The following is a 25,597-nucleotide window of genomic DNA, read 5'->3' as shown; positions in this document are numbered from 1 at the left end:
AGAGAGGATGTTGCTGAACTCTCGTCGGAGAGAGGAGTTCTTCAAAGTAGACATTCCTTGAGGAGATTGTGCAGTGGAATGGACAAAATGTGCAGGAAAGAAGTGCAGATGCTGGTTTAAATCAAAGGTAGACAAAATGCTGGAGTAAATCAGCAGGACAGGCAGCACAAAAACTTACCATTTTGACGGTATTTTCCAGGTAAGAACGTACGTGTTGCGTGTGTGACGAGTGTATGCCGGAGGCTTGCTTGTCCTCCAGAACGCTTGAGTGACTCCATGTGTCTTACACTTTGACCTTTTGACCTACCGTGCAAGGGCCCTATAATTTGTACACAAGAAAATAGGAGCAGGAGTAGGTCACTTAACCCCTCAATGCCTTTCAATGACATCAACTTAGTACCACCACCAAGATGGTTTGCAGAGTGAAATATGTCTTCATCTGAATATAAATGAAACCTTTCTGACCATGTGAGGCATTCAGTTTTAAGTTGAAACATAAAACATTTTTGAAGGAAGTCATGACCTTTTGATATGTGGATTTGCCAGTATGATTCCTGGCCTCTGAGCTAAATTACGAGGAGCGATTGGGCAGACTAGACTTTTATTTCCAAGAACTTTGAGTGTTTGGGGATTAACTTATTCATTGTTTGCATGATGATAAGCATATTGGATGCAGTTTGACAGTGTTTCTAAAAGTGGTCCAGACCAGAATTAGGATCAGACTTTCAAAGATAGAGGGTGCGAATTTATAAATGAGTGATATAAATATGGATTTCCTTTCTGGGAATGCCAGCTGATGTCGGATAAATTAATTCTAACTGATGTTTTTTGTTAAATGGCGTATATATGGATGAGTAAGATGCCCACTTGTTAGAGTTGAGATTATTTTTGTTGTTTGAACATAACATAGATAGATACATAGACAATCAGTGCAGGATTAGGCCATTCGGCCCTTTGACCCAGCACCGCCATTTAATGTGATCATGGCTAATCATCCACAATCAGTACCCCGTTCCTGCCTTCTCCCCATACCCCTTGATTTTGCTAGCCCTGAGAGCTCCATCTAACTCTCTTTTGAATGCATCCAGAAAATCGGCCTCTACTGCCTTCTGAGGCAGAGAATTCCACAAATTCACAACTCTCTATGTGAAAAAGTTTATCCTCATCTCAGTTCTAAGTGGCCTACCCCTTATTCTTAAACTGTGGGTCCTGGTTCTGGATTCCCCCAACATCGGGAACATGTTTCCTGCATCTAGCGTGTCTAATCCCTTAATAATTTTATAATTTTAACATTAGAACATAGACAGGTACACCAGAGGAACAGGCCCTATGGCCCATGATGACTTTGCCAACTTAAACTTTATCCCTTCTACCTGCAATTTAAACTTAATCCTTTCTACATCCATATCCCTCCATATTCATGTGCCTATCTAAAAGCCTCTTAAATACCTATTTGTACCTGCTTCCATCCCCATCTGTGGCAGTACATTCCAGGAACCTACCACTGTGTTTAAAAAAAAGAAATTTGCCCTGCATGTCGCCTTTAAACCTTTTCCCCCTCTCCCCTTCAAAGCAAGGCCCTCTATTATTTGACATTCCCACCCTGACTGTCTATGCCTCATGATTTTATAAGCCTCTACCAGGTCACCATTCAGCCTCTGACACTCCAGAGGCAACAATCCAAGTTTGACCAACTCCTAATAGCTAATACCCTCTAATCCAGGCAGAATTCTGATAAACCCTTTCTACACCCTGTCCAAAGCCTCCATATTCTTCCTGTAATAGAGCGATCACAATTGTACACAGTACCCCAAATTGAAAAGTTAAAAAATGATACACATTTGGTTTCTTCACATAAAAGGTATGGAAATTCAAAGGATGTGTTACTCTTGGAATCAGGGTGATGATTTTCATAAGTTTAAGTAGAGCTATAGCCTTACAGTTCAGTTCTGGCCTGCACTATTTGTGTGGACTTTACACATTCTCCCTGTGACAACATGGATTTCCCTCAAGTTCCCCAGTTTCCTCCCACATACCAAAGGCATGCTAGTTGTAAAGTTAATGGCCACTGTAGATTGTCACCAGTGGAGGTAAATGTGTGGCTGGGGAATTAGGCTGGAATTGATGGGCATGTCAAGAGTGTTTTATTGTCGTATATGTTCCAGATAGAACAATTAAATTCTTACTTGCTGCAGCACAACAGAAAATATGTAAACATAGTACATTGTAAACAATATAATAAACGAGAGAGAAAAAAAAGTTCAGTGTGTATAATACACAAACTCACAAGTACACACACACACACATACATATATATATGTCTGTGTGTGTGTATTTGTGAGTACGTGTATATATACACACATGTGTATACATATATTTATATGTGTGTGTATATATATATATATATATATACACACACACACACATACGTACACACAAAAACAAACAATAGTAGTGCAATAATAATAATAGTCTATTGTAGTTCAGAAGTGGGATGCAGAGTACTGTCTATTTATTTGCTAATCAAATTGTTGATTGTTTTTCTGCTCATGTGCTTTCTGGCCTTGTCGTTGGTGTTGAGGTAATGACATTAGGAGGTTCTGTCAGCGTAGCCGAGGCTTGAAACTCATATTCACATGTAGAGCCAACACAAGAACAGGCCCTTCAACCTACAATGTCTGTGCCAAACACTATCCCATCTATTATCTACCTGCACATAATCCATATCCCTCCACTCCCTGCAAATACATGTGCCTATCCAAAATTATATTAAATGCCAGTATCATACCTGCCTCAACCACCAGTGGGTTCCAGGCCTCTGTAAATTGAAAGACCTTGCCCTGTGCATCTCCTTTAAGCATTGCCCCTCTCTCCTTAAAGCTATGCGCTCTAGTATTGATTTTTCCATCTTGGGGGGGGGGGGGGGGGGGGGGAGAGGGTTTTGACTGTCTACTCTATCTAAGCCTCATAATTTTATGTATTTGTCTCAGGTCTCCCTGCAACCTCCAGCGTTCTAGAGAAAACCATCAAGTCTGTCCAACCTTTCCCTGTAGCTTATATCCCCAAATCCAGGCATCATTTGGGTAAACCACCTCTGCACCCATTCTAAAGCCTCCACATCCTTCTGTAATGGGGAACTAGAACTGCACGCAATACTCCAAATGCATTTGTGGATCTACACACTGCAGCCACTGTGCACTAGTAGCAGAGAGAATGTACATTTAGGGTGTTAAAATGGGATGCCATTTAGTCCTATAGAGTGTCAGTTGAAATGAACATGCAAACAAGTGGAGGGTATTCCATCACACTGCTGATTTGCAAATGGCAGAAAGGCTTTGGGGTATTCGGAGTCGAGTTGCTTGCTGTGAGATACCCTCTGACATTTGTTTTGTATGTGGCTGGTTCAGTTGAGTTTCTGGTTAGTGGTGTACTCCCATTGATGTTGATGGTAGAAGACTTGGTGATGGTAATGCCATTGAATGTCAGGGTAGGTGATTGTACTCGTGGATCGGTGTCACCTATAACTATTGTGGAGCAAATATTACCTGCCACTCATCAGCCTATGCCTAAATGGTGTCCAGGTTTTGCTGCGTGCAGATTAGATTGCTTCAGTTTCTAAAGAGTTGTGATGGGAATTGAATGTTGTGTAATCATCGAACATATAAACTGCTGACTTTGAGACAGATGGAAGTTTGTTAATTGAAGCAGCTGAAGCGACTAGGCTTGTATACACTGGAATTTAGAAGGATGAGAGGAGATCTTATCGAAACGTATAAGATTATTAAGGGGTTGGACACGTTAGAGGCAGGAAACATGTTCCCAATGTTGGGGGAGTCCAGAACAAGGGGCCACAGTTTAAGAATAAGGGGTAGGCCATTTAGAACTGAGCTGAGGAAAAACTTTTTCAGTCAGAGAGTTGTGAATCTGTGGAATTCTCTGCCTCAGAAGGCAGTAGAGGCCAATTCTCTGAATGCATTCGAGAGAGCTAGATAGAGCTCTTAAGGATAGTGGTGTCAGGGGGTATGGGGAGAAGGCAGGAACGGGGTACTGATTGAGAATGATCAGCCATGATCACATTGAATGGCGGTGCTGGCTCGAAGGGCCGAATGGCCTACTCCTGCACCTATTGTCTATTGTCTATTAAGATGCTGTAGCTGGAACAGTGTTCTAACAAACTCTCGCAGAGATGTCCTGAGGCTGACCGCAACAAATACAACTTATCTTCCTTTATGCAAGGTGCGACTTCAGCCACTGGTGTGTTTTCCTATTATTGCCCATTAGCTTCAGTTTTAGGACTCCTTCATACCATAATCAAATGCTGTCTTCATGTCACCTCTGAAGTTCATGTTTAAACCATGGGTGTAATGAGGTTTGGAATCATTTGGTCTTGGCGAATCCTAAGCTATACATTAATGAACAGGTTATTGGTGAGTAAGTGCTGCTAGGTAGCACTGTTATTTACAGCTTCCATCACTTTGGGAGTTGATTAATTGGGCAATAATTAGGACTATAGGACAATAATTAGAACGTTATATATCTGAACAACTTTCTCCATTGTCAGGTAGATGCTGGAGCAAGCTGCTCCAGTACAATCTTTGCTCACCCAAAGCCTGATACACTATAACTTCCTTCCACTGGTTTTGTGGGTACCAAGGTGGAAAAGGAGCATTTATCAATCGCTATGATCACTTCAAAAAATTAAATTTGTGAGACATGATCTTGCACACACAAAGCAATGCTGACTCCCCATAATCAGTCCTTTCTTTTCTTAATGCAATAGATTCTGTCTCTCAGAAACCCCTCCAGTAACTTTCCCATGATGTTTTCCCATGTTAGGTTAACCAATTTGCAGTTCTTTAGTTTGGTCGTTGTAAAGTATAAATAACGACACAGCATTAGCTATATTCCAGTCTTCTAGCCCATGGCTAATGAAGAGGAATTTCCCTCTACTTCACAAACGTCCTGGGCTACTCTTGGTCAGGCACGCGGAATTTATCATCTTTTATGTACCTCAAGACCCTAATGCTTTCTCTTTTATAATAACCCAGTGGTGGGTGATTTCTGGCTTCTGTCCCCCTTACCCAACAGTAGTAGCAAGAAGAGAGCATGGGCCAGATGGTAAACTTGACTTGACTCATTCCCATCATGACCGGGACAGTGTGTATTATTTCCTTAAACTATTCCAATAGCATCTTCCAACCAGTGATTTTTACCATCTGAAAAGTCAATGGTAGCAGGCTCTCGGGAATACTATTTGCTCCCCTCCAGTTTGCATACCATTCTGACTTGGAAAAGTACAGTACATTCTTGACCTGCATATTTAATTTGAATGTTTTTGTAAATTAACAGTAAATCCCCTCGGGGATATAAATATTTCTAGGAACAACAGGACAATGTAATAGCAAATTAATCTTGAAAGTTGTTACTATACTTCAGCTGCTCAGTATTGCTTACCCCTGGTTCCATTTGCTATCCAGACTAAATGCCTACCTGATGACATTCTGGGGGTGTCTTCACCAGAATGATTGCAGCAGTTCAAGAAAGTGGCTTTTTCTAACCACCACCTTTTCTCTGCTGATGACATTTACATTATTTTAAATGAATAGAAAAAAAAACACGTGGAACCTATTGGCACAAGGAGAAAAAGGTTTAAAGTAGGCAGCATTGAGGGAAGACATGTTACCGTCTCGGTGGCGACAGCGGTGAAGCCCCGCGACGATGGGGCCTCGGCCGTGGTGAAGCCTCGTGGGTCAACCCGCGGTCGACGGTTGATGAGAGCGTGGATGACCACCGTGAGGGAGGAGGGGAAGAACAATGGAGGACCCGGCGTGGGTAGACTGCTGTGGGGGTTTAGAACAAAAGGGGGAGCCAGCATGCTTTGTAACTTTGTCAGCACCTTAGGTGGCTGCTATTTGTATACATTGTGTATGTAAGCAAAGAATCTCACTGTGCCTAGTCACATGTGACAATAAAGTATTCCTATTCCTATTCCGAGACATTGAGCCCCAAAGTTACTTATTTTTGTGCTGCTCATTCCATGTAATTTTGTAAAAGTGTGCTATTTTGTTTGAATATTTTTTAAATAATTCCAAAAATTGTGCAGATTGATGAGTGAATTTAATATATTCTTTACTTAAGGTTTGGAAGGTACTTTGAGCCACCCCTCTTGTTGCAAAGTATTATCATGATCATTACCATGTTAGTGATGTTGAAGCTATGTACCGCCGTCCGAATGACCAATGAACTCTCAACACGACGCCGTGCCTTTTCAGGTTAGTGTCAATGTAATGGGTGGGAAGTAGCCAAAATGCAAGCACGTTCGTGTATTTCTCCACAGAAAAATGTTTTATTTTTATAAATAATCAAGAGAGCCATTTAAATGAAAGCAACAGTTTAAGTAAACTTACGGCAATTTTATTAAATCTACGTGGTTGTAAATTTGGCTAGATTATGATTGTCACCCTTGGGGCAGGGTGGAATTGCTTTTGAAAGAAATGCTTTGTATAAGTTAGGCGTACCTAACTTATCTTTGTATTTAAAAAGAAGTTAATAAACTTGCCACGAGGTCATTGAATTCTTAATTGGACCAAATATTTTCCCTGAGCTGCAAAGGTATGGAAAGTAAGTCTTTATTGTTGAATTTCATCTTCCAGTGCGTCCGTCCCACTGTTGGTTGAAACCATTCCCACCTCAGTTTTATTCCTTTTCCCCTTTGTATTATTGACCATATGCATTGCATTCCTTTTCTTTTAAATAAGCCACATGAGGAAATTCACCCTGATCTTAATGAGATAAATATGGTGTCAAGTTCTCAGCATCTAAAACTAGCACCCAAGTTGATATGTTGATAGTTGGGGTGGAAGAGCAGAATAATGCTGATAATTGAGGTTAAACAAAAGACGTGTTGTTTTTATAGAAGGGCATGTAACTCACTGTTAAGTTTTAAATATTAATATAACTTGTTTTAATTGATGTATCACCACTGTAATTGTATAAATTGCACATTCTGTAGTTTTTTATTAAGTTAAATAGAATCCAGGACTCAAATGAAGTTAATGTGAATCACCCGTTGGTTTGGTACTCTGCCCTCATCACTTTTTTTGGATGTGTCCAGCCTTAAGTGGTAGGCAGCAATAAAATTGACTTGTTAAAGTAATCCTGGATACAAATAAACATGTACTTTGCTTTGTACTTGTGTTTGCAAGTAACACATTGTACCCGACTGCTGATTGTTCCCCAAGAGATGGTTTGATACAAAACCATGTTATTTTTCCAAACGTTACACCATCAACATTCAGTCTAAAGCTGAAAATGTATAAAGGGAGTGGACCTGGAATAAAGCTGAATGCTGAATAGATGTGGTCTCTGATTTGGCTGAGATTGATCTTAGTTTGGGTGTTTACATGCATAAGCTATTGGTGGTGGGAACAAATGATCTTAGTTAATATTCTACCTTTGCGTTCTGTCATCTGAAGATGAGTGACTTGAAATGCTATATATTTCCCAATATACTTTGTCCCCTATCAGATAGTGTTCCCAGGAGATGAGTGTTTTTTTAAATGTTACCATCCACAAAGACTATTCACAGCCCTGCAACAGTCTGCTCGAACTTCTACCATCGGGCAGACGATACAAGGCCTTCTATGCCCGCACCTCCAGACTCAGGAATAGCTTCATCCCCAGAGCCATAGCTGCTATGAACCGGTCCTGCTGAGCCGGATGGTCACATCGCACAGTGAGATCTACTTGCACTTTATTCTGTTTTAAAAATGTTCTAATTTATTTCATTGGGTTGTTTAAATTAATACTGATTAGCTAATTGATTTATTGCATCGTATCGGAGGCGCATTCCCAATCTCGTTGTACCCCTGTACAATGACAATAAAGATATATTGTATTGTATTGGTATAACCTAGTCTGATCTTGCTCTTGCCACACATAAATGTACACTTATTCAAACTTGGGTTGTTGAATGGTAATCAGGAGCCCCTTCTAAATCCTTCTGAAGAGATTAATTTAAGGCCATCTGTTACATTGGTGCTATAAGAAAATAACTGCAGATGCTGGTAAAAATCGATTTATTCACAAAATGCTGGAGTAACTCAGCAGGTCAGGCAGCATCTCGGGAGAGAAGGAATGGGTGACGTTTCGGGTCGAGACCCTTCTTCAGACTGATGTCGGGGGTGGGACAAAGGAAGGATATAGGTGGAGACAGGAAGATAGAGGGAGCTCTGGGAAGGAGGAGGGGAAGGGAGGGACAGAGGAGCTATCTGAAGTTGGAGAAGTCGACGTTCATACCACCGGGCTGCAAACTGCCCAGGCGAAATATGAGGTGCTGCTCCTCCAATTTCCGGCGGGCCTCACTATGGCACTGGAGGAGGCCCATGACAGAGAGGTCAGACTGGGAATGGGAGGGGGAGTTAAAGTGCTGGGCCACCGGGAGATCAGTTGCGTTACATTGGTGCTGTTGCATTAGGTGCTTGAGATTAGCAAACTCTGGAAGTTCTTGGCTTGATTTACCAATATTAATGCATAAAATACAAGGAAAGATGCTTGGTGTTCCAAATAGGCATTGCCCGTGTACAATGGGAGGATGTCCATATCTGTGAAATTGATCAAGTGATCATCCTTATTGCACATTTTATATGAGGCAAAAAAATGTAAACCGCTAATATTTTAAAAAATGGAACAGTGTAATGTGGAAATGCTCTGAATCCAAGCTGCTGATATTGCCAACCCATACTTCTGGCTTAATTGCCAAGGTTGGTGCAGCTTGGTCTGTTTGCTAAAGCATTTTGATCTTTATATATAAAACAGGAAACGTGCTGTGTTGGCTGCCTGCTCTAATCTTTAGGTTCTCAGTTTACATAAAATGACACAAGATAGGAGCCATATTGTGGATGCTCGATTATTAAAGCTAATTACAGATGTAAAGAACGATATACTAAATCCTCGTCTGGGGGGGGGGGGGGGGGGAGGGGTGATGGAGAAAGCATGGGCTGAAACAATTAACATTCAAGCATTCTTTATTAACATCTCTGCTCTGCCAACAAAGTAGCACTGCAATGGTCGCTGAAAAATGCTGGGCTGAATCAAAATCAACTTGCTTCTTCTTCTCTTTTCTTTTGGGCTCTTGGTCTATCATATCAGACAGTAACGATGAAGAAATCAAAACTCCTAGGAAATTCTTCCTGGGTATGTATACACCCATGTAGCATGCATTTACCCAAGATTCATTCCATAGCCTTACTCTGACCCTTCCATTTTTCCAGTTTGATTTTATGTTGAGTGCATGCTTGTTTAGGTGTGATTAAAGTTGTGACCTGTGCAGTGCCTTTTCATTGGAAGCAAGTGTTTATGTTGAAATAAAATGGGAGTGGTTGGATAATTCTGAGCATTTCAAAGCTGTGTGTGTGTATGTATGTATAATCTTGTTCATGGAATATTGAACTTTATTTTCTCCTCCAATGTAAAAGGTGTGTGCATTCTAAGGCCTTAATTCATTGAGAACATTTAGAAGAAATTGCTATACTCGTACAAGTCTCAGCCAAAACTGATGAATGTGTTGAAAATAAAAGGCTAAATTTGCATTACATCTGGGCATAAATAGCCATTTAAGTATTTTAAATTATATTAGACATAGCATACAAGTTTCTAATTGTGTAGCAATGCTTCAGCTGTACAGAACTAATTAATATTTGAGATTTTTAATGGTTTTTATGGCTGTAGCTGCAAAGAACTACATAGTTTTCCTTTGACAAAAGGCTTGAAAGATTTATGTTCCTCACCTGAAGACAGAATGTGATTTCTTGCCTCTGCCACATCACTGAGGCTGGGAAGCTGGTACACAATCTAAGTTACTAATGAACTGACTTCCCTGCCCAAGCCTGCAAATGGGCATGCAATAGTTTTTTAATTGTTTTGTACTTTGGAATTGGCATATAAATGCTTAACACAGGACCATGAAATTATTCTACTGTGTTAATAGGGCTATTAGCCATTTTTCTAAAATGAATGTGGCAGCAAAATAAGCTCGTCTCAGCATACTAAGTATCTTACAACATTATAAAAATTAAATACTCTTAACTTTAAGGGGATGTTAAATATCCTGATGCTAATGTTTATGAATGACCTCAGAGGTTTGTAAACCAGGATCAGTGAACCTAAAGATAAATAATCAAGATTTGTTATCTGCTGGTGCAGACTGTTCTGTAAAGTTTTGCACTTGGGTATATTAGGACAATCGGTGAATATTTGTTTATGGAAGCACAAGAAACTGTTGATGCTGGAATCTTGAGCAAAAAACAAAATACAGGAGGAATTTAGCTGGTCAAGCTGCATCTGTGGCGGGAATGGATAGATGATGTTTCTCGTTGGAACCCTTCAGATATCTGAAGGAGGGTCCCAACCTAAAACATTGTCTGGACATTTGTTTATAATGGCTGATACTGTTATCACCACTCCATCCTACTCCTTTACAAATTCATTAATCTTTAGGGATTTTTTATGTTGCATCTTCCAACCCTGTAGTCAATTGGGTTTAAACCAGCATGCATATTACACCCCTTCCACTCATCACAGGAACTGATCTGCATTGTCAGCAGTATTGTTACTTTAGCTATAATAGACAATAGACAATAGGTGCAGGAGTAGGCCATTCAGCCCTTCGAGCCAGCACCGCCATTCAATGCGATCATGGCTGATCACTATCAAAATCTTTTATTAAAATCTTTTTGTGGATTTCACAGACCACATTTACTGACCGAGCTATAAGGATGGGTGTTAACTGGAATAACCTTTTTTCCTTTTATGTTTTGATTTTTGGGATGTTGATAACGTAGTAATGTTATGATGATGCGAGTCCACAGACATTTGTAAACTGATAAAGCTTATCAATGTATAAAACTCGCAGATGCAAGAAATCTGAAATAAAACCTGAACATACTGGCAATATGCAGCAAGTCAGGCATCATCTATGAAGAGAGGATTATTTAATATTTTGGACCATGATCTACCAGAGCTGAGAAAGGCGAAAATATTTCAAGATAAAAGGAGAAGAAAAAAATGGCTTTGATAAAGTAAATGTGGGATAGAGTGAATGACAAAAGAGAATGTAGTGCCAGTTGATGAGGCATTAATGGGGCAAGTGAGGGAAACAAATTGGGTCAGAAAAGAAAGCAATTGGGAGAGTCAGAATAATCGGATATAATTCTGATTAACCTGCGGGAAAAGTACCCTGAATACTGGGAATCTGAAATAAAAGTACCAGAGGTGCTGGTTATCCAAAATTGTTGAACGCTGTTATATTTAACTATTGTTTTTTCTCTCCACCAAGCTGCCTGAGAGTATTTCCTTCACTTCCTTTTTTATTTTAAAAGGAAGAGCAGCTAGTTGAACAGAATGATGGTGTGAAATGATGGTTATCATTGAAAACCGTATAAGATGGTCATATTCAATAATTGCGGTCAGGGCTACTACTGCAATACATTAGATCAACTCTGTGGTATTAATGATTAGTCACTTATGTTGATGAAATTGAAGAAAGAAGCTGGTCTTTCCAAAAATAGCACAGTGGCATTTTCATTGGAATTTTGGATTAACATTTTCTGTCCGATTGTTGAGCTTATAAAATCGAACATGTTCCCTCTGACATAAAAAGCAGCTTTTGTTTCACATAAATGTTGGCAGACTTTTAATAATTGATTTTTCTAAGAGAAATTCATTATTGAAAATAGGTCCTTAAAGTGCTGGGCAGATTGAGTTTCCTCTCATTTACTCTCTGAAGGAGAGATGTTGGAAGATTTTCCCTCTCCCTGAGGCAAATATGAACCCCGTCAGCTATTGCTTCTTGGATCATTCATCCCTGACCTTGCATTGAATCTGTTTTCAGCAGTGTGTGTACCATCCCACACAGGCCGGCAGTTGCAAGCTGATAATTAATCTGAGGGGTGGCAACAAATGGGTTCATTGCAACGCTTTTAATGTTACAAAGCCTGCTCATCCTTTCAGTTGAGATTTAGTGCCTGGCCTGAAGCTTATAGTATGCCTGAAGCATACTTAATTTTGTCAGATGTGCTGGATATTTCGACCATTTTTTGTGATTAATTCAGCCAAGATATGTAAACAATGTGACATGCAATTGTAATGTTTGATACATGATATAATTTGAAATATGTAATTCCTTCGAGGCAAATCTAATCCATAGCATTGAATAGCATATGATAAATTAATGGATTAATGTACAACATGTTTCCATTCATAGGAGTGTAGGAAGAATTAATGATGGACCATAAATATATTTGTCTTTCAAATGTGGGGGGGGGGTTGTGTTCTGTTACTGTTTCAGTAGAAATACATTTTTAGTCTTGCCTAACTAAAATATACCCTGTGTAGGAAAGAACTGCAGATGCTGGTTTAAATTGAAGGTAGACACAAAATGCTGGAGTAACTCAGCGGGTCAGGCAGCATCTCCGGAGAGAAGGAATGTGTGACCTTTCGGGTCGAGACCCTTCTTCAGACTGATGTTAGAGGAGGGGGCGGGACAAAGATAGAATGTAGTCGGAGACAGTAAGACTAGTAGTGGTAGAACTGGGAAGGGGGAGGGGATGGAGAGAGAAAGCAAGGGCTAACTGAAGTTTGAGGTCAGTGTTCATACCGCTGGGGTGTAAACTACCCAAGCGAAATATGAGGTGCTGTTCCTCCAATTTGCGCTGGGCCTCACTCTGACAATGGAGGAGGCCCAGGACAGAATGGTCAGATTGGGAATGGGAGGGGGAGTTGAAGTGCTGAGCCACCGGGAGATCAGGCAGGTTAAGACGGACTGAGCGGAGGTGTTCAACGAAACGGTTGCCGAGCCTGCGCTTTGTCTCGCCGATGTAGAGAAGTTGACACCTGGAACAGCGGATACAGTAGATGAGGTTGGAGGAGATGCAAGTGAACCTCTGCCTCACCTGGAAAAACTGTTTGGGTCCTTGGATGGGGTCGAAGGGGGGAGGTAAAGGAACAGGTGTTGCATCTCCTGCAGTTGCAGGGGAAAGTACCTGGGGAAGGGGTGGTTTGGATGGGAAGGGATGAGTTGACCAGGGAGTTTCTGAGGAAACGGTGTTTGTGGAAAGCAGAAAGGGGTGGAGATGGGAAGATGTGGCCAGTGGAGGGATCTCGTTGGAGGTGACAAAAATGTTGGAGGATTATATGCTGCATGCGACAGCTGATGGGATGGAAGATGAGGACAAGGGGATCTCTGTCCTTGTTACAAATGCGGGGAGGGGGAGCAAGAGTGAAGCTGCGGGACATCAAGGAGACCCTAGCGAGAGCCTCATCTATAATGGATGCGGCGTAGACAGAGAAATTGGAGTAGGGGATAGAGTCTTTACAGGAAACGGGGTGGTAAGAAGTGTAGTCAAGATAGCTATGGGAGTCAGTAAGTTTGTAGTAGATGTCTGTCAATAGTCTGTTTCCTGTGATGGAGACGGTGAGATCTGGAAACGGCAGGGAGATGTCGGAGATGGTCCACGTGAATTTGAGTGCAGGATGGAAATTAGTGGTGAAGTTGATGAAGTCAGTGAGTTCTGCACGGGTGCAGGAGGTAGCACCAATGCAGTTGTCAATGTAGCGGAGGTAGAGTTCGGGGATAGGGCTGTGTATGCCTGGAGCAGGGATTGTTATATAAAATATACCTTAGTAGGTTATGAAAATCTTTAAATCTGTTTGATTTAAAATTTAGTTTTTGCCTTCTATACTGATTTTTTTAATAGAATGTAATATAGTTCAAGTCCTGTAGGAGTCAGTGTTTGATAATGATCAAAATAAACCTAAGACACATAACTTTTGAACAGATGTTGCATAATGAAATTGTTTAATGAAAATATAATGAAAATTCAACTGTCAAGATTAATAATTATTTAAATTATTATTGGCATTTTTTTCAGAAAGGACATGCAATATTACTTAAAACAATACTCGAAATACAGTTGAAATGATTTTAATATAAAACTAATCATGATACCTCTTGAGTGCCAATGCTCACCAGACCTACATGTAGTAACTTTCAAACCCAGGTTTTTGGCAGTTCTGTATATTGGTCCTGCCTGTAGCATGGGGCACATTATTTCACTTAACTGCAGAGGTGAGCATGAGAGGAAACGAAACAGACCAGAACTTACTTTTAAGCTAAAATACTATTTTCACTTTTAGATTGAAAAAATGCTTTTGTATCTGTTTTAATTGCTCCCTGCTTCTGGAGACTTGCTATGTACTGTCATAGATCTTGCACAAGTGCAAGTGCAGTCCCCACCATTCTTAATGGATTGGAGTATAATGTGTTTTTAAATACCAAGCAGGATTCTTCTAAATATTTTAAAAAGTGCATTTCCTGCACGGTACGAGTTAGACAGTAAACTGGTCAAAAATAATCTGCAGGACTTTACTAAATATTTTTTAATAGTTCCATTGAGGAAGAATGGTAGGAGTTGTTGATTCCAGGTTGCAGATGCTGCTAAGATCTACAGTTACAGTTTATAGTTACAGTTTAGTTTATTGTCACGTGTACCAAGGTACAACGAAAAGCTTTTGTTACGTGGTAACCAGTTAGTAGAAAGACAATATACGAGTGTAGTCGATCCATTTACAATGTATAGAATGCATGATAAGGGAATAACGTTTAGTACAAGGTCAAGCCAGCAAAGTCCGATCAAGGATAGTCCGAGTGTCATCAAAGAGGTAGATAGTAGTTCGGCACTGCTCTCTGTGGTAGGATGATTCAGTTGCTTGACAGCTGGGAAGAAACTGTCCTCAAATCTGGTGGTGTGGGTTTTTACACTTGTATACCTTTTGCCTGATGGGAGACGGGAGAAGAGGGAGTGGCCAGCGTGCAACTCATTCTTGATTATGCTGCTGGGTTCGCCAAGGCAGCGTGATCTACAAATGGAGTCAATAGAAGGGAGCTGTTATCTTCAGGGGAGATAGGGAGAATTACTGTACTAAACTTTTTATAAACTGATGATTACTTCAGATTTGTGTTTCAGATGATTTTTCAAAGTTTTAAGTTGCTGATTTGAGATACCAAGACGTCCAGGTGGCAGAAATTCTATTGAAGTCACTTGAGAGGGAGATGAATGCTTGTCAATCATATCTGCTCTGACTGGAAGAGTATAAACTGAGGGAGATGAATGAATGAATGAGCTCGAGGGAGGAAAAATCTTTGGAACTGTGAGATGTAGAACTCGGCATATAACTCTGAAATAAAAGAGAATGCTGGAGGTATTTATTAGATTAGTTGACATTTTTAAGAGAAAAAATGGATTTGGTGTTACGGGTGAGCAACCTTGTTTTTGAGTAGACACAAAATGCTGGAGTAATTCGGTGAGACAGGCAGCAGCTGTGGAGAGAAGGAATGGGTGACATATTGGGTCAAGACCCTTCCTACAGCCTTCTTTCAGAACTTGTCAATTCTGACCTAAAGAGGCTGATGATTTAAAATTGATGAATTCAATGTTGAGTCCCAAGTACTGCAGTGTGCCAGATGGAAGATGAGGTTCTGCTTCTTAAATTTGTATTGGGGTTGTTGTAGGATGCTTAAAGCAGCGGTCAGAGTAGGAGTGGGATGGTAGCTTGTTGATTGGCAGCTAGATGCTTGAGGTTGCCCTTATGGACCTAATGAAACATTTTGGCTCCCCATAGTAGAGACTACATTGTGAATTCTAAGTGATAAAGGAGCCCTCTTCTTGCTCTGCTGGGAGGAGAGAATATGAGAACAGAAATAGACTCTAGAGAAAGTTGGAGAATGGAATAGAGTAGGGTGGAAGGATGACTTGTCAAAGTAGCCGTGGCAGTCTGTGGGCTTGTAATGGATATTTCCCCTTAACCATAAAGGGAAAAGGCAGGTCACGTATGTATTATGTGAAAGTGAGAGCAGGCTGGAAACTGATAACAAACATAACAAAATATTTGAGTTGTGCATGACACCTACAAAAGAAAAACAAGTTATTAGCAATGGTGACCACAAAGCTACTGACTATCGTAAAACCTATATAACTCACGTCCATTAGGAAAAGAAATGTGACATTCCAACCCAGTCTGACCTATATGTGACTCCAGGCCAACTAATATGGTTGACTCTGCAATGGCGTGTTATTTTTATTAAGCCATTTCAGTTCAAAGGAAGTGAGCGATGGACACTAAATTGTAACTTTGCCAATTAAGTCCAGATTCTAGAAAATCAATTCAAGAAAAATCTTGAATTAATTAACAAAAAAACATACAAATGATCACCACCAGAATATAGAGTTTAAAAGATAAGAACAGACATATTGGAGAGAAGAAACTTTTTGGTGATGAAGAAAGTAGCTTGCACAAGGAATCCAGGATTAAGCATGTTTGCATTATATTATGCTAGTTCACAGTCTAACTCACTCAATGTGAATTAAACTGAATGATGGTATCCTATTGCTTTGAATAAGCAGCATTCATCAGTGTTTGTCATGGATTCTATTATCCTTAACATAAAAGAGACATGCGGTAAATTTAAGAGTCAGTGACTGGAGATGATAAGCAGAATATAGAAGAATTTGTGCATTTCAAAAGACTTTCTGTTTGAATGGAGTGTTTCTCCATAACTGGGACATCCTGTTTTGTTCAGTCTAATCAAATGTTATTCATGGTTATGCTGTTGCAGAGCAAGGGCATTAACTTTAAGTATAATAACAAGGAACTGCAGATGGTGGTTTATACCAAAGATAGACACAAAATGCTGGAGTACGTCTGGGTCAGGCAGCATCCCTGGAGAACATGGATAGGCGATGTTTTGGGTCGGAGCCCTTCCTCAGACTTCATTAACTTTGAGATTGAAATAAGAAACATTGTTCCTGAGTTGCAGTTAGCAGCAAAGCGATGATGTAGCCACTGAAGGAAGCTTTGAAGCTTCCTTCAAAGATCTAGTATTCATTGTGGCAAAAATCTACCTATTTTCCACAAAGGTGGTTATCAAACATCAATTTCAATGGAACTATTGGCATGCAGTAGCTGTCAAGTCATCATACAGGCTGAGCATCCAATTCCATTGACAAATTCTCTGTGTTCCACAAAGGAGCATAGAAACTTTTAATTAACTTAACTATTTTACAGAGAACTAAATAAAAGATTTTGTTGCTTTCTAGTGACAGCTGAATCTAGTTTTCAGATTCCAAAAGCCTTTCAGCATGTTTTATAGATTCAATAATAGCTTAATGTGCAGAATCGGTGAACAAAGAGAAAATGCGTATGATTGAGGTAGAAGCTGAAATAATCCTATGGCAAAAAGAATTAAATCAAAGCATATTTGAAATATCCATTTTGGGGGAAATATTAATATTATCCATGAAAATATTAATACATTTTCACAGCTGACTATGCTAAGCTGGAGTTGACAATGCCGCAGCATTGCAAATTGGAATAGCAATGTTATGCGTGGGTGTAAAGTGGTAGGCTCCCAAGCTGCTTTTCTAATAGAATTGATTGTTCAGTGTTGTGAAGTGCACTTCCACCGGGATGATATTTCAAAAGCGCAAGTCTATCTGCATCCTGTAGGCGTAATTTTGTTTGAGGGACAAAGTTGGTAAAGATAGTGGAATTTGTGGAAAATCATCATGACATTATTGCCTCCAGCACCTGCCCATTTGTGGAAGTTTGTAAGCACACAAAGCATATACAAATTTGCAACTGCTTTGTGGCTGAAAAGGAAGTAAAGAGCAATAGATGAAGTCATGTTCTTTTTCAGATTTAATTCCTCCAGCCAGATTATATCATGCTCTTTTTTTCCCCCCAGGAACCTATAATGTAGAAGCTATTGATTTGTCACCTGGGATCAGGGATGATTTCATTTTTATTTTTGTGCATCCAGAAGTAACTGATGAGGCCAGTATGTCCACTTTTCCACAACTGGTGCCTGATGGGGCAAGGTGTAACCAGTGGGCTACTACTACAGATATCGGTATTGGGTCCCACTTAATGACCACCAACGTTGATGATTTATGTGAAGGAATTAACTATGGTAGCCAAATTTATGACAGCATAAAATAATGTTTTGAGGAAGGAACAGATCCTAGAATGGGCGAGTCCAGAACCAGGGGCCGCAGTCTAAAAGGGGAAGCCATTTAAAACTGAGGTGACAATAGACAATAGATAATAGGTGCAGGAGGAGGCCATTCAGCCGTTCCAGCCAGCACCGCCATTCAATGTGATCATGGCTGATCATTCTCAATCAGTACCCCGTTTCTGCCTTCTCCCCATACCCCCTGACCCCACTATCCTTAAGAGCTCTATCTAGCTCTCTCTTGAATGCATTCAGAGAATTGGCCTCCACTGCCTTCTGAGGCAGAGAATTGCACAGATTCACAACTCTCTGACAGAAAAAGTTTTTCCTCATCTCAGTTCTAAATGGCCTACCCCTTATTCGTAAACTGTGGCCCCTTGTTCTGGACTCCCCCAACATTGGGAACATGTTTCCTGCCTCTAACGTGTCCAACCCCTTAATAATCATACATTTCGATAAGATCTCCTCTCATCCTTCTAAATTCCAGTGTATACAAGCCTAGTCGCTCCAGTCTTTCAACATATGATAGTCTCGCCATTCCGGGAATTAACCTAGTAAACCTACGCTGCACGCCCTCAATAGCAAGAATATCCTTCCTCAAATTTGGAGACCAAAACTGCACACAGTACTCCAGGTGCGGTCTCACTAGGGCCCTGTACAACTGCAGAAGGACCTCTTTGCTCCTATACTCAACTCCTCTTGTTATGAAGGCCACCATTCCATTGGCTTTCTTCACTGCCTGCTGTACCTGCATGCTTCCTTTCAGTGACTGATGCACTAGGACACCCAGATCTCGTTGTACGTCCCCTGTTCCTAACTTGACACCATTCAGATAATACTCTGCCTTCCTATTCTTACCACCAAAGTGGATAACCTCACACTTATCCACATTAAACTGCATCTGCCATGCATCTGCCCACTCACACAACCTGTCCAAGTCACCCTGCAACCTCATAGCATCTTCCTCACAGTTCACACTACCACCCAGCTTTGTATCATCTGCAAGGAACTTTTTCACCCAGAGAGTTGTGAATTTGTGGAATTCTCTGCCACAGAGGGCAGTGGAGGCCAAATCACTGGATGAATTTAAGAGAGAGTTAGATAGAGCTCATGGGGCCAGCGAAATCAAGGGATATGGGGAGATGTTGGGCACAGGTTACTGATTATGGATGATCAGCCATGATCACAATGAATGGCGGTGCTGCCTCGAAGGGCCGAATGGCCTCCTGCACCTATTTTCTATGTTTCTATGATACGGATGCACCATATAAAGCATACTATTGAGTCGCATCACAACTTGGCTTGGGAATAACTCTGCCCAAAACTGCAAGAAATTGCAGAGAATTCTAGATATAGCCCAGCCCATCACAACGATCAGACTTCCCACCATGTACTCCATCTACACTTCATATTGCCTTGGAAAAGCAGCCAACATAATCGAAAACTTATCCCACCATGGTCATTTATTCTTCTCCCTGCTCCTTTCAGACGAGGTACAAAACCTTAAAAGTGCGTACCACCAGACTCAGGAATGACTATCCCTCTGTTATCAGGCTTCTGAAAGGTTCTTTCAAGGGTAGGGGATTGTCAGATTCACCTCTACCCCATTGCATACATTGAACTTTGTCTGTGGAACTGATGTGTTACAATGCTGAGAACTATATTCTGCACTCTATCTTCCCCTTCGCTCTACCTATTATACTTGAGTTGATTTGATTGCATTTATGCATCTCATCAGATTGGGTAGAATGCAAAACAAAGCTTTTCACTGGATACTTGATAATAAAGCTAAACCGACAGATTGTAATGAGTAAACATTTGTGTGAATGGAGTCATTTGAGGTTTTTAAAGAAGTAGCCAAGAAGGTTGATGAGGGCAGGGCCATATACGTGATCCCACATGTATTTCAGCAAAGTTTTTAAGGTTCCCTGTGATAGTGTTCTGGAAAATAAGATTGCATGGGATCCACGTCTAACTGTATACATAATTGGCTTAATGATGGATACAGAGGGTGGTGGTGCAGGTTGCCTTTCAGACTGGAGGCCTGTGACTAGTGGTGTGTCTTTGCGATTAGTGCTCAAGCCATTGCTATTTGTCATCTATATCAACGATTTGGATGAGAACGGTCAAGGCATGATTAGTAAGTTTGCACATGATATTAAAATAAGTGGTATTGTAGACAATGAAGATGGCTAGCGAGAAATACATTGGGATCTCGATCAGCTGGACAAGTGAGCCAAGGTGCGGCTAATAGAGTTTAACATGGATAAGTGTGAAATGTTGCATTTTGTGAAATCAAACCATTGCAGCACCTTCACACTAAACAGTGAGTATTGTTGAGTAGAGAAATATAATATAAGAAAATAACTGCAGATGCTGGTGCAAATCGAAGGTATTTATTCACAAAATGCTGGAGTAACTCAGCAGGTCAGGCAGCATCTCGGGAGAGAAGGAATGGGTGACATTTCGGGTCGAGACCCTTCTTCAGATTGATGTCAGGGGGGCGGGACAAAGGAAGGATATTGGTGGAGACGGGAAGATAGAGGGAGATCTGGGAAGGAGGAGGGGAAGAGAGGGACAGAGGAACTATCTAAAGTAGAGAAATCAAAGAGTACATAGTTTCCTGAAAGTGGCATTGCAGATAAATGGGCAAAGGTTTAGAGTGAGAGGGGAAAGATTTAATTGAAACCTGCATGTTTCTGAAGGTGGCTGGGAGAATGCTGTGAGAGGTTTTCCCTCCATTCAAGAACTGGAATGTATGGCTTTGGAATAAGGGATTGCCTTTTTAAGAGCAATGAGAAGGATATTTTTTTCTCAATTTTGTCCAAAATTGACATTATTCAAACAAACAAAATTCTTATAAAAGGTGAATCAGCACTGGCGATAACCAAATTCACCTGGCGACAACCTACGAAAGCGCCCACGACAGGATATGACAAGCTACGATCATTGGCGTCAAGCCGGCTGTCGCTGAAAAATTTCGAACAGAATAAAATTTCCGCGACGATCCGAGATCTGCTACGACTCATTGGAGACTACTCACGACCATGCCCGCAACACCCCGGCGAATGGTGGCAGTCGCCTTAAAAATCGCTGAACTGGGACAGGCCCTTAAGTCTGATATTATATTTCATTGTAGATCAAATCCTGAAGCACATTTTCCTCTGTAATTATAAAAGTTATTCGAAAACCAAATTGTTGTAAATATGTGAAAATCTATCCCTCTGTCAGCACTGCCTTTAAATATAGTTTGGATGCTGGCATTCCTCCAGCATAAAGTACCAGGAATAATTGGCACACATAAGAGTGAAAAACTAAGAGTTCTCTAATTATTGTTGCTTATGACAACCTTTGTCAGGAAGTTACTCGGTGTCTTTTAACCTACTTGTATCAGACCCAGAGAATCCTGCAAGATCCAGAGTTCATGTAATGAGGAGAAGATATTCTGAAGCATTGTCAGTAAAATTGTTTAGACTCAGTTTATTGTGTAAGCTGAAAAATGTAAACTTAAGCATAAACTACCAAGCATTATTGCTTGGAGTTTGAAAAGGATTTAATGCTCTGGGCTTTTTTTCCAAGAGCTGCTTTCCTTTCCCTCTGGCTAAGTGTCTGATTTCATTTATCTGATACTGTTTACCTCCTTCCTGGTGAGTTGGCTGTTTAGCATTGAGGTTGTGGGTATGAACGTGTATCTGCCTAACGGCAGCGGCTGACTAGCAGTCTGTCCGTCTTTTTTTCCCTTTTTTTGTTGTGTGTCGGTGTTGGGATGGTTTTTATATATATTTTTTTGGTTGTGTATGTGTGGGAGGGGGTGGTGGTGTGGGTGGGGGGGGGGGGAACTTTTCTCTTCCTCACGGCGCGGGGTGCAGCTCGGCTGCGGGGCCTAACATCGCCCGCTGCGGCTCGGCCGCTGGACTTTACATCCCGGTGCGGCTTGGCCGCTGGACTTAACAGTGCCCGGTGCAGCTCGGCTGCGGGGCTTAACATCGCCCGGTGCAGCTCGGCTGCGGGGCTTAACATCGCCCGGTGCAGCTCGGCTGCGGGGCTTAACATCGCCCGGTGCAGCTCGGCTGCGGGGCTTAACATCGCCCGGTGCAGCTCGGCTGCGGGACTTTTCACCGCTGGTGCGGCTCGGCTGCGGGACTTAACATCGCCCGGTGCGGCTCGGCTGCGGGGCTTTTCATCGCTGGTGCGGCTCGGCTGCGGACTTGACATCGCCCGGTGCGGCTCGACCACGGGACTTAGCTGCGCAAGGCTTGGTCGCGGGCCTTTCATCGCCCGGTTCGGCCGCGAGACGTTTCAGCGCCCGGTGCGGGGACTGTGCGGGTCGGTCGGGGACGAGCTGTCTGTCCGTGGGCGTGGGGAAGAGAGTGGAAGTTTTGTTGCCTCCATCACAGTGAGGGGGTGTTTGGAGTCACTGTGATGGACGTTTGTGTTGGGGTTATGTGTCTTGTGTTCTTTTTTTTTTTCTATGACTGCTATGTAGTTTCGTTCGGTACTTCAGTACCGAACGACAAATAAAGCTCTGTTATACCTGTTATCCCTGTTATAATGGGCACATACTCTAGCTTCAGGACAGCAAATCACTTGTGTGCCCTATACCATTTACAGCATGAACAAGAAATCATCATTGTACTTGGGAACATATTTTCCAAATAAACTTTCTATTAATTGGTTGAAATAAGTTGTATAGGGGAAGGAAGGGGGGGGGGGGGGGGGTTTGAGGATGAGTAAAGCGTAAAGCAACACCATTTGTAATTCACTATGGAAGATCATCAACCTTAGGTTTGAGAAAAACAGATTGGGATATTGCCTTAATGATTGACCAGAGCCCAGAATGTTTTGAATCTCAAAAGACAGTGAACTGGTAAGACATAGGGATCTTCTGCATGTTATGTGCACGCCCATCTCTATTTCACAACATTATTCTATTGCACATGAAACATGTGTGATTAAAATTAGCAAAGAGAACTGGTTTGTCACAGAAATGGTTGTGGTGTGATTGAGAGAAGGAAAGTTTAGACTTTGTCGAGGTTAGATTAAGATGGTGAGGACTACATCTGAGCATTGGTGTAGGAACAAGGGGTCAGGGACATGAGGAATGTAGGGGAATTTAAGGTGCAATTGGCTTTGGGTCCTGTAATGAGTCTGAAAGATATCCACAATGGGGTGTTAATTTAGTTGGGAGTGTGTCCACAAGGTGCAAATAAAAATCTAAAGAAATCATACCTGTGTGAGATCTATATGTTGGCCTCAACAATAATTGAGTATGTAAGTCTGGTTCATTTTTTTAGGTTTAGGTTTATTATTGTCAATACGGGGAAAAGCTTTGTTTTCATGCTATCCAAACAGATCAGATATACCATCCATAGATGCAATCCGTTCAAACCCAAGTACATAGTGCAAAGGGGAAGATGCAGAGTACAGGATATAGTTCTCGACATTGTAACACATCAGTGCCTGAGACAAAGTCCAATGTCCTAGAATGGAGTAAGTTGTGGTTGATTGGAAATATAGTGTCAGATTAAAAACTCTTGTCTTGTAGAAGTTAGGTCCATTTTACAAGTTTTCGTGTCCTGTCTACTGTGAGAAGAGACAGAAAATTGGAAAAGAACAATTGTCTTTGTTTCACAGATGCCATCCTATTAAACCAGAAAATGAATATCATCGGATGTATGGTTTAAATCTTTATTTTATCTACTTGTATAATAATTGAATGTGACATGGTTGTAATGTTTAATTCATTATGATATAATCTAGGACTAATAAACCATACAAAATGTTCCTTTACTTTTCTTAACATTTTGTTTCTGCTTTAGACTTTGATCTACAATACTTCTGGCTGTGGAGCAGATTCATTGATTATATCCAGTGTGTATTGACTTTCACTGTTGTTGCTGCGTATATAACCTACCTCCTTATTGACTCTACATTCTTTGTGGAAACGCTTGGTTTCTTTGCTGTCTTCACGGAAGCCATGCTGGGCACACCACAGTTGTACCGCAACTATGAGAACAAATCCACAGAAGGAATGAGGTAAGATAATGAGGCAATATAAATAATATTTTTATGGAAGAACACATTTCTATTTATTTTATGTTGGGTCTTGTTTATTATTGTTTTGAAGCATAATCACAATGGGTTAAAGCACCAGGCAATTCCTGCACAGCAGATGGTATCAAATGACACATGAGGCTGGTTTTGGTGATAGTGCAAGGGCAAATATTGGTCAGGGCACCAGAATAATTCACAGCTCTTTTGCATCTTCCTGAACTTCTAAAGCCTTGATTTAACACAGCTGGACATTTGATCTCTAACACAGTGGCACAGTACTAATCTCCAGTGCCAGCTTACATTATATAGCTGTGGTCCTGGAGCATGGTTTGAATATATTAGAATTCCACCAATATACTGAGCAAATTTAAAAGTGTAATTGGTGATGCATCAGTGTATTACCTTCAGATTAAGGCTGCTAATTGTGGTTGCGTTTCCAGATACTCCTATTTTTGAAACGTCTCTTACTACCTAATCCTAACCAATTAAGGTTTTTCCTAAAAGTACACAAAGTTGGAAATGAGAGAAAAGAAGGATTTGACCTTTTGGAATTCATCTATTTTTAGTGTCCTTTTGGCATTCAGTCAAAATTTACATCCTGTTTACCCTCTCTGTTATTCTGGTTTACAGCCTATTCCAAAAATGTATTTTTCAACTTTAATGACATTCTGTTGTCCTAGTTTTCTCTCATGTCAAAGTCCTGTAAGATTTTCTATATGTGCAAAAATGGTAACCTCTGAAATGTATTCTTCCTGAATTATTATAAATCTTTATTTTCCCCTCAGTTCTTTATTGACGATGTGTATTTTTTACTTTGAGATGCTATGAGCAGAACTGATTAGTTTTCCAAACTAATTTGCAAACATCTGTCATCTGTTGAAGCTGTTCCACTCTGCAGAAATTATGTGTGGAATGTAAATCAGGTTGAAAGTGAACCAAGACTGTGGTTTTGATTTTATTTTGATACTATTAAATTAGATATGCCCTTGACTACATTGTCAATAATAACTCCGTAACAATCTGCATTTACCCTTTGAATTAGGCAGTCTTTATCAGCTTTATTTAAATAAATAATCAAGAACCTGAGAGCAAAACAGGATTTTTTGTGATTATACCCTGGCTTGTTGCACTGTGTAATGTGTGTGTTTCATGCAGCTGATGGACTGCAGCTTGCAATCTAAATCAGAAAAGTATTAGATCGTAAATGAACAAGCTCCACAGAGCTGGCATGTACTGTCACCGAGACATTTTTCTATCCTCGAAATGTCAAAATGATATGCTTCCCTTGAGATGCATGACATCTTGAAATTAGCGTTTCAAAGGTTGCTTACTACCTAATGTGCCAAAGTCACTTAGTCTGGGACCTCAGTGACAGGCATTGAATCAGACTTTGCTTCATCATTCGGAATCAATTGCCTTAGAGCATTTTATAAAACAAACTTTTATACTTTTAAATTACGAATTATCTGAATTTCC

At 40.8% G+C, this 25,597-nt stretch overlaps 1 protein-coding gene across 2 annotated transcripts in view; it reads left to right on the top strand.

Annotated features, from left to right (window-relative positions):
* The window catches only part of slc66a2 (solute carrier family 66 member 2), a 41,508-nt gene that overhangs the window by 10,246 nt on the left and 5,665 nt on the right, over nucleotides 1-25,597 (top strand). The window contains exons 3-5 of one of the 2 annotated variants that reach the window (XM_078397709.1): nucleotides 6,139-6,272; nucleotides 9,151-9,195; nucleotides 23,887-24,103. In XM_078397709.1, the coding sequence (XP_078253835.1) occupies nucleotides 6,139-6,272; nucleotides 9,151-9,195; nucleotides 23,887-24,103 (396 nt within the window). The remainder of the gene's footprint in view (nucleotides 1-6,138; nucleotides 6,273-9,150; nucleotides 9,196-23,886; nucleotides 24,104-25,597) is intronic. The other variant, XM_078397710.1, reaches the window with a different exon arrangement.

Source organism: Rhinoraja longicauda, chromosome 4 (assembly GCF_053455715.1).
Source record: "Rhinoraja longicauda isolate Sanriku21f chromosome 4, sRhiLon1.1, whole genome shotgun sequence".
Lineage (NCBI taxonomy): Eukaryota > Metazoa > Chordata > Chondrichthyes > Rajiformes > Arhynchobatidae > Rhinoraja > Rhinoraja longicauda.
This window is presented reverse-complemented; position numbering and strand designations above follow the sequence as displayed.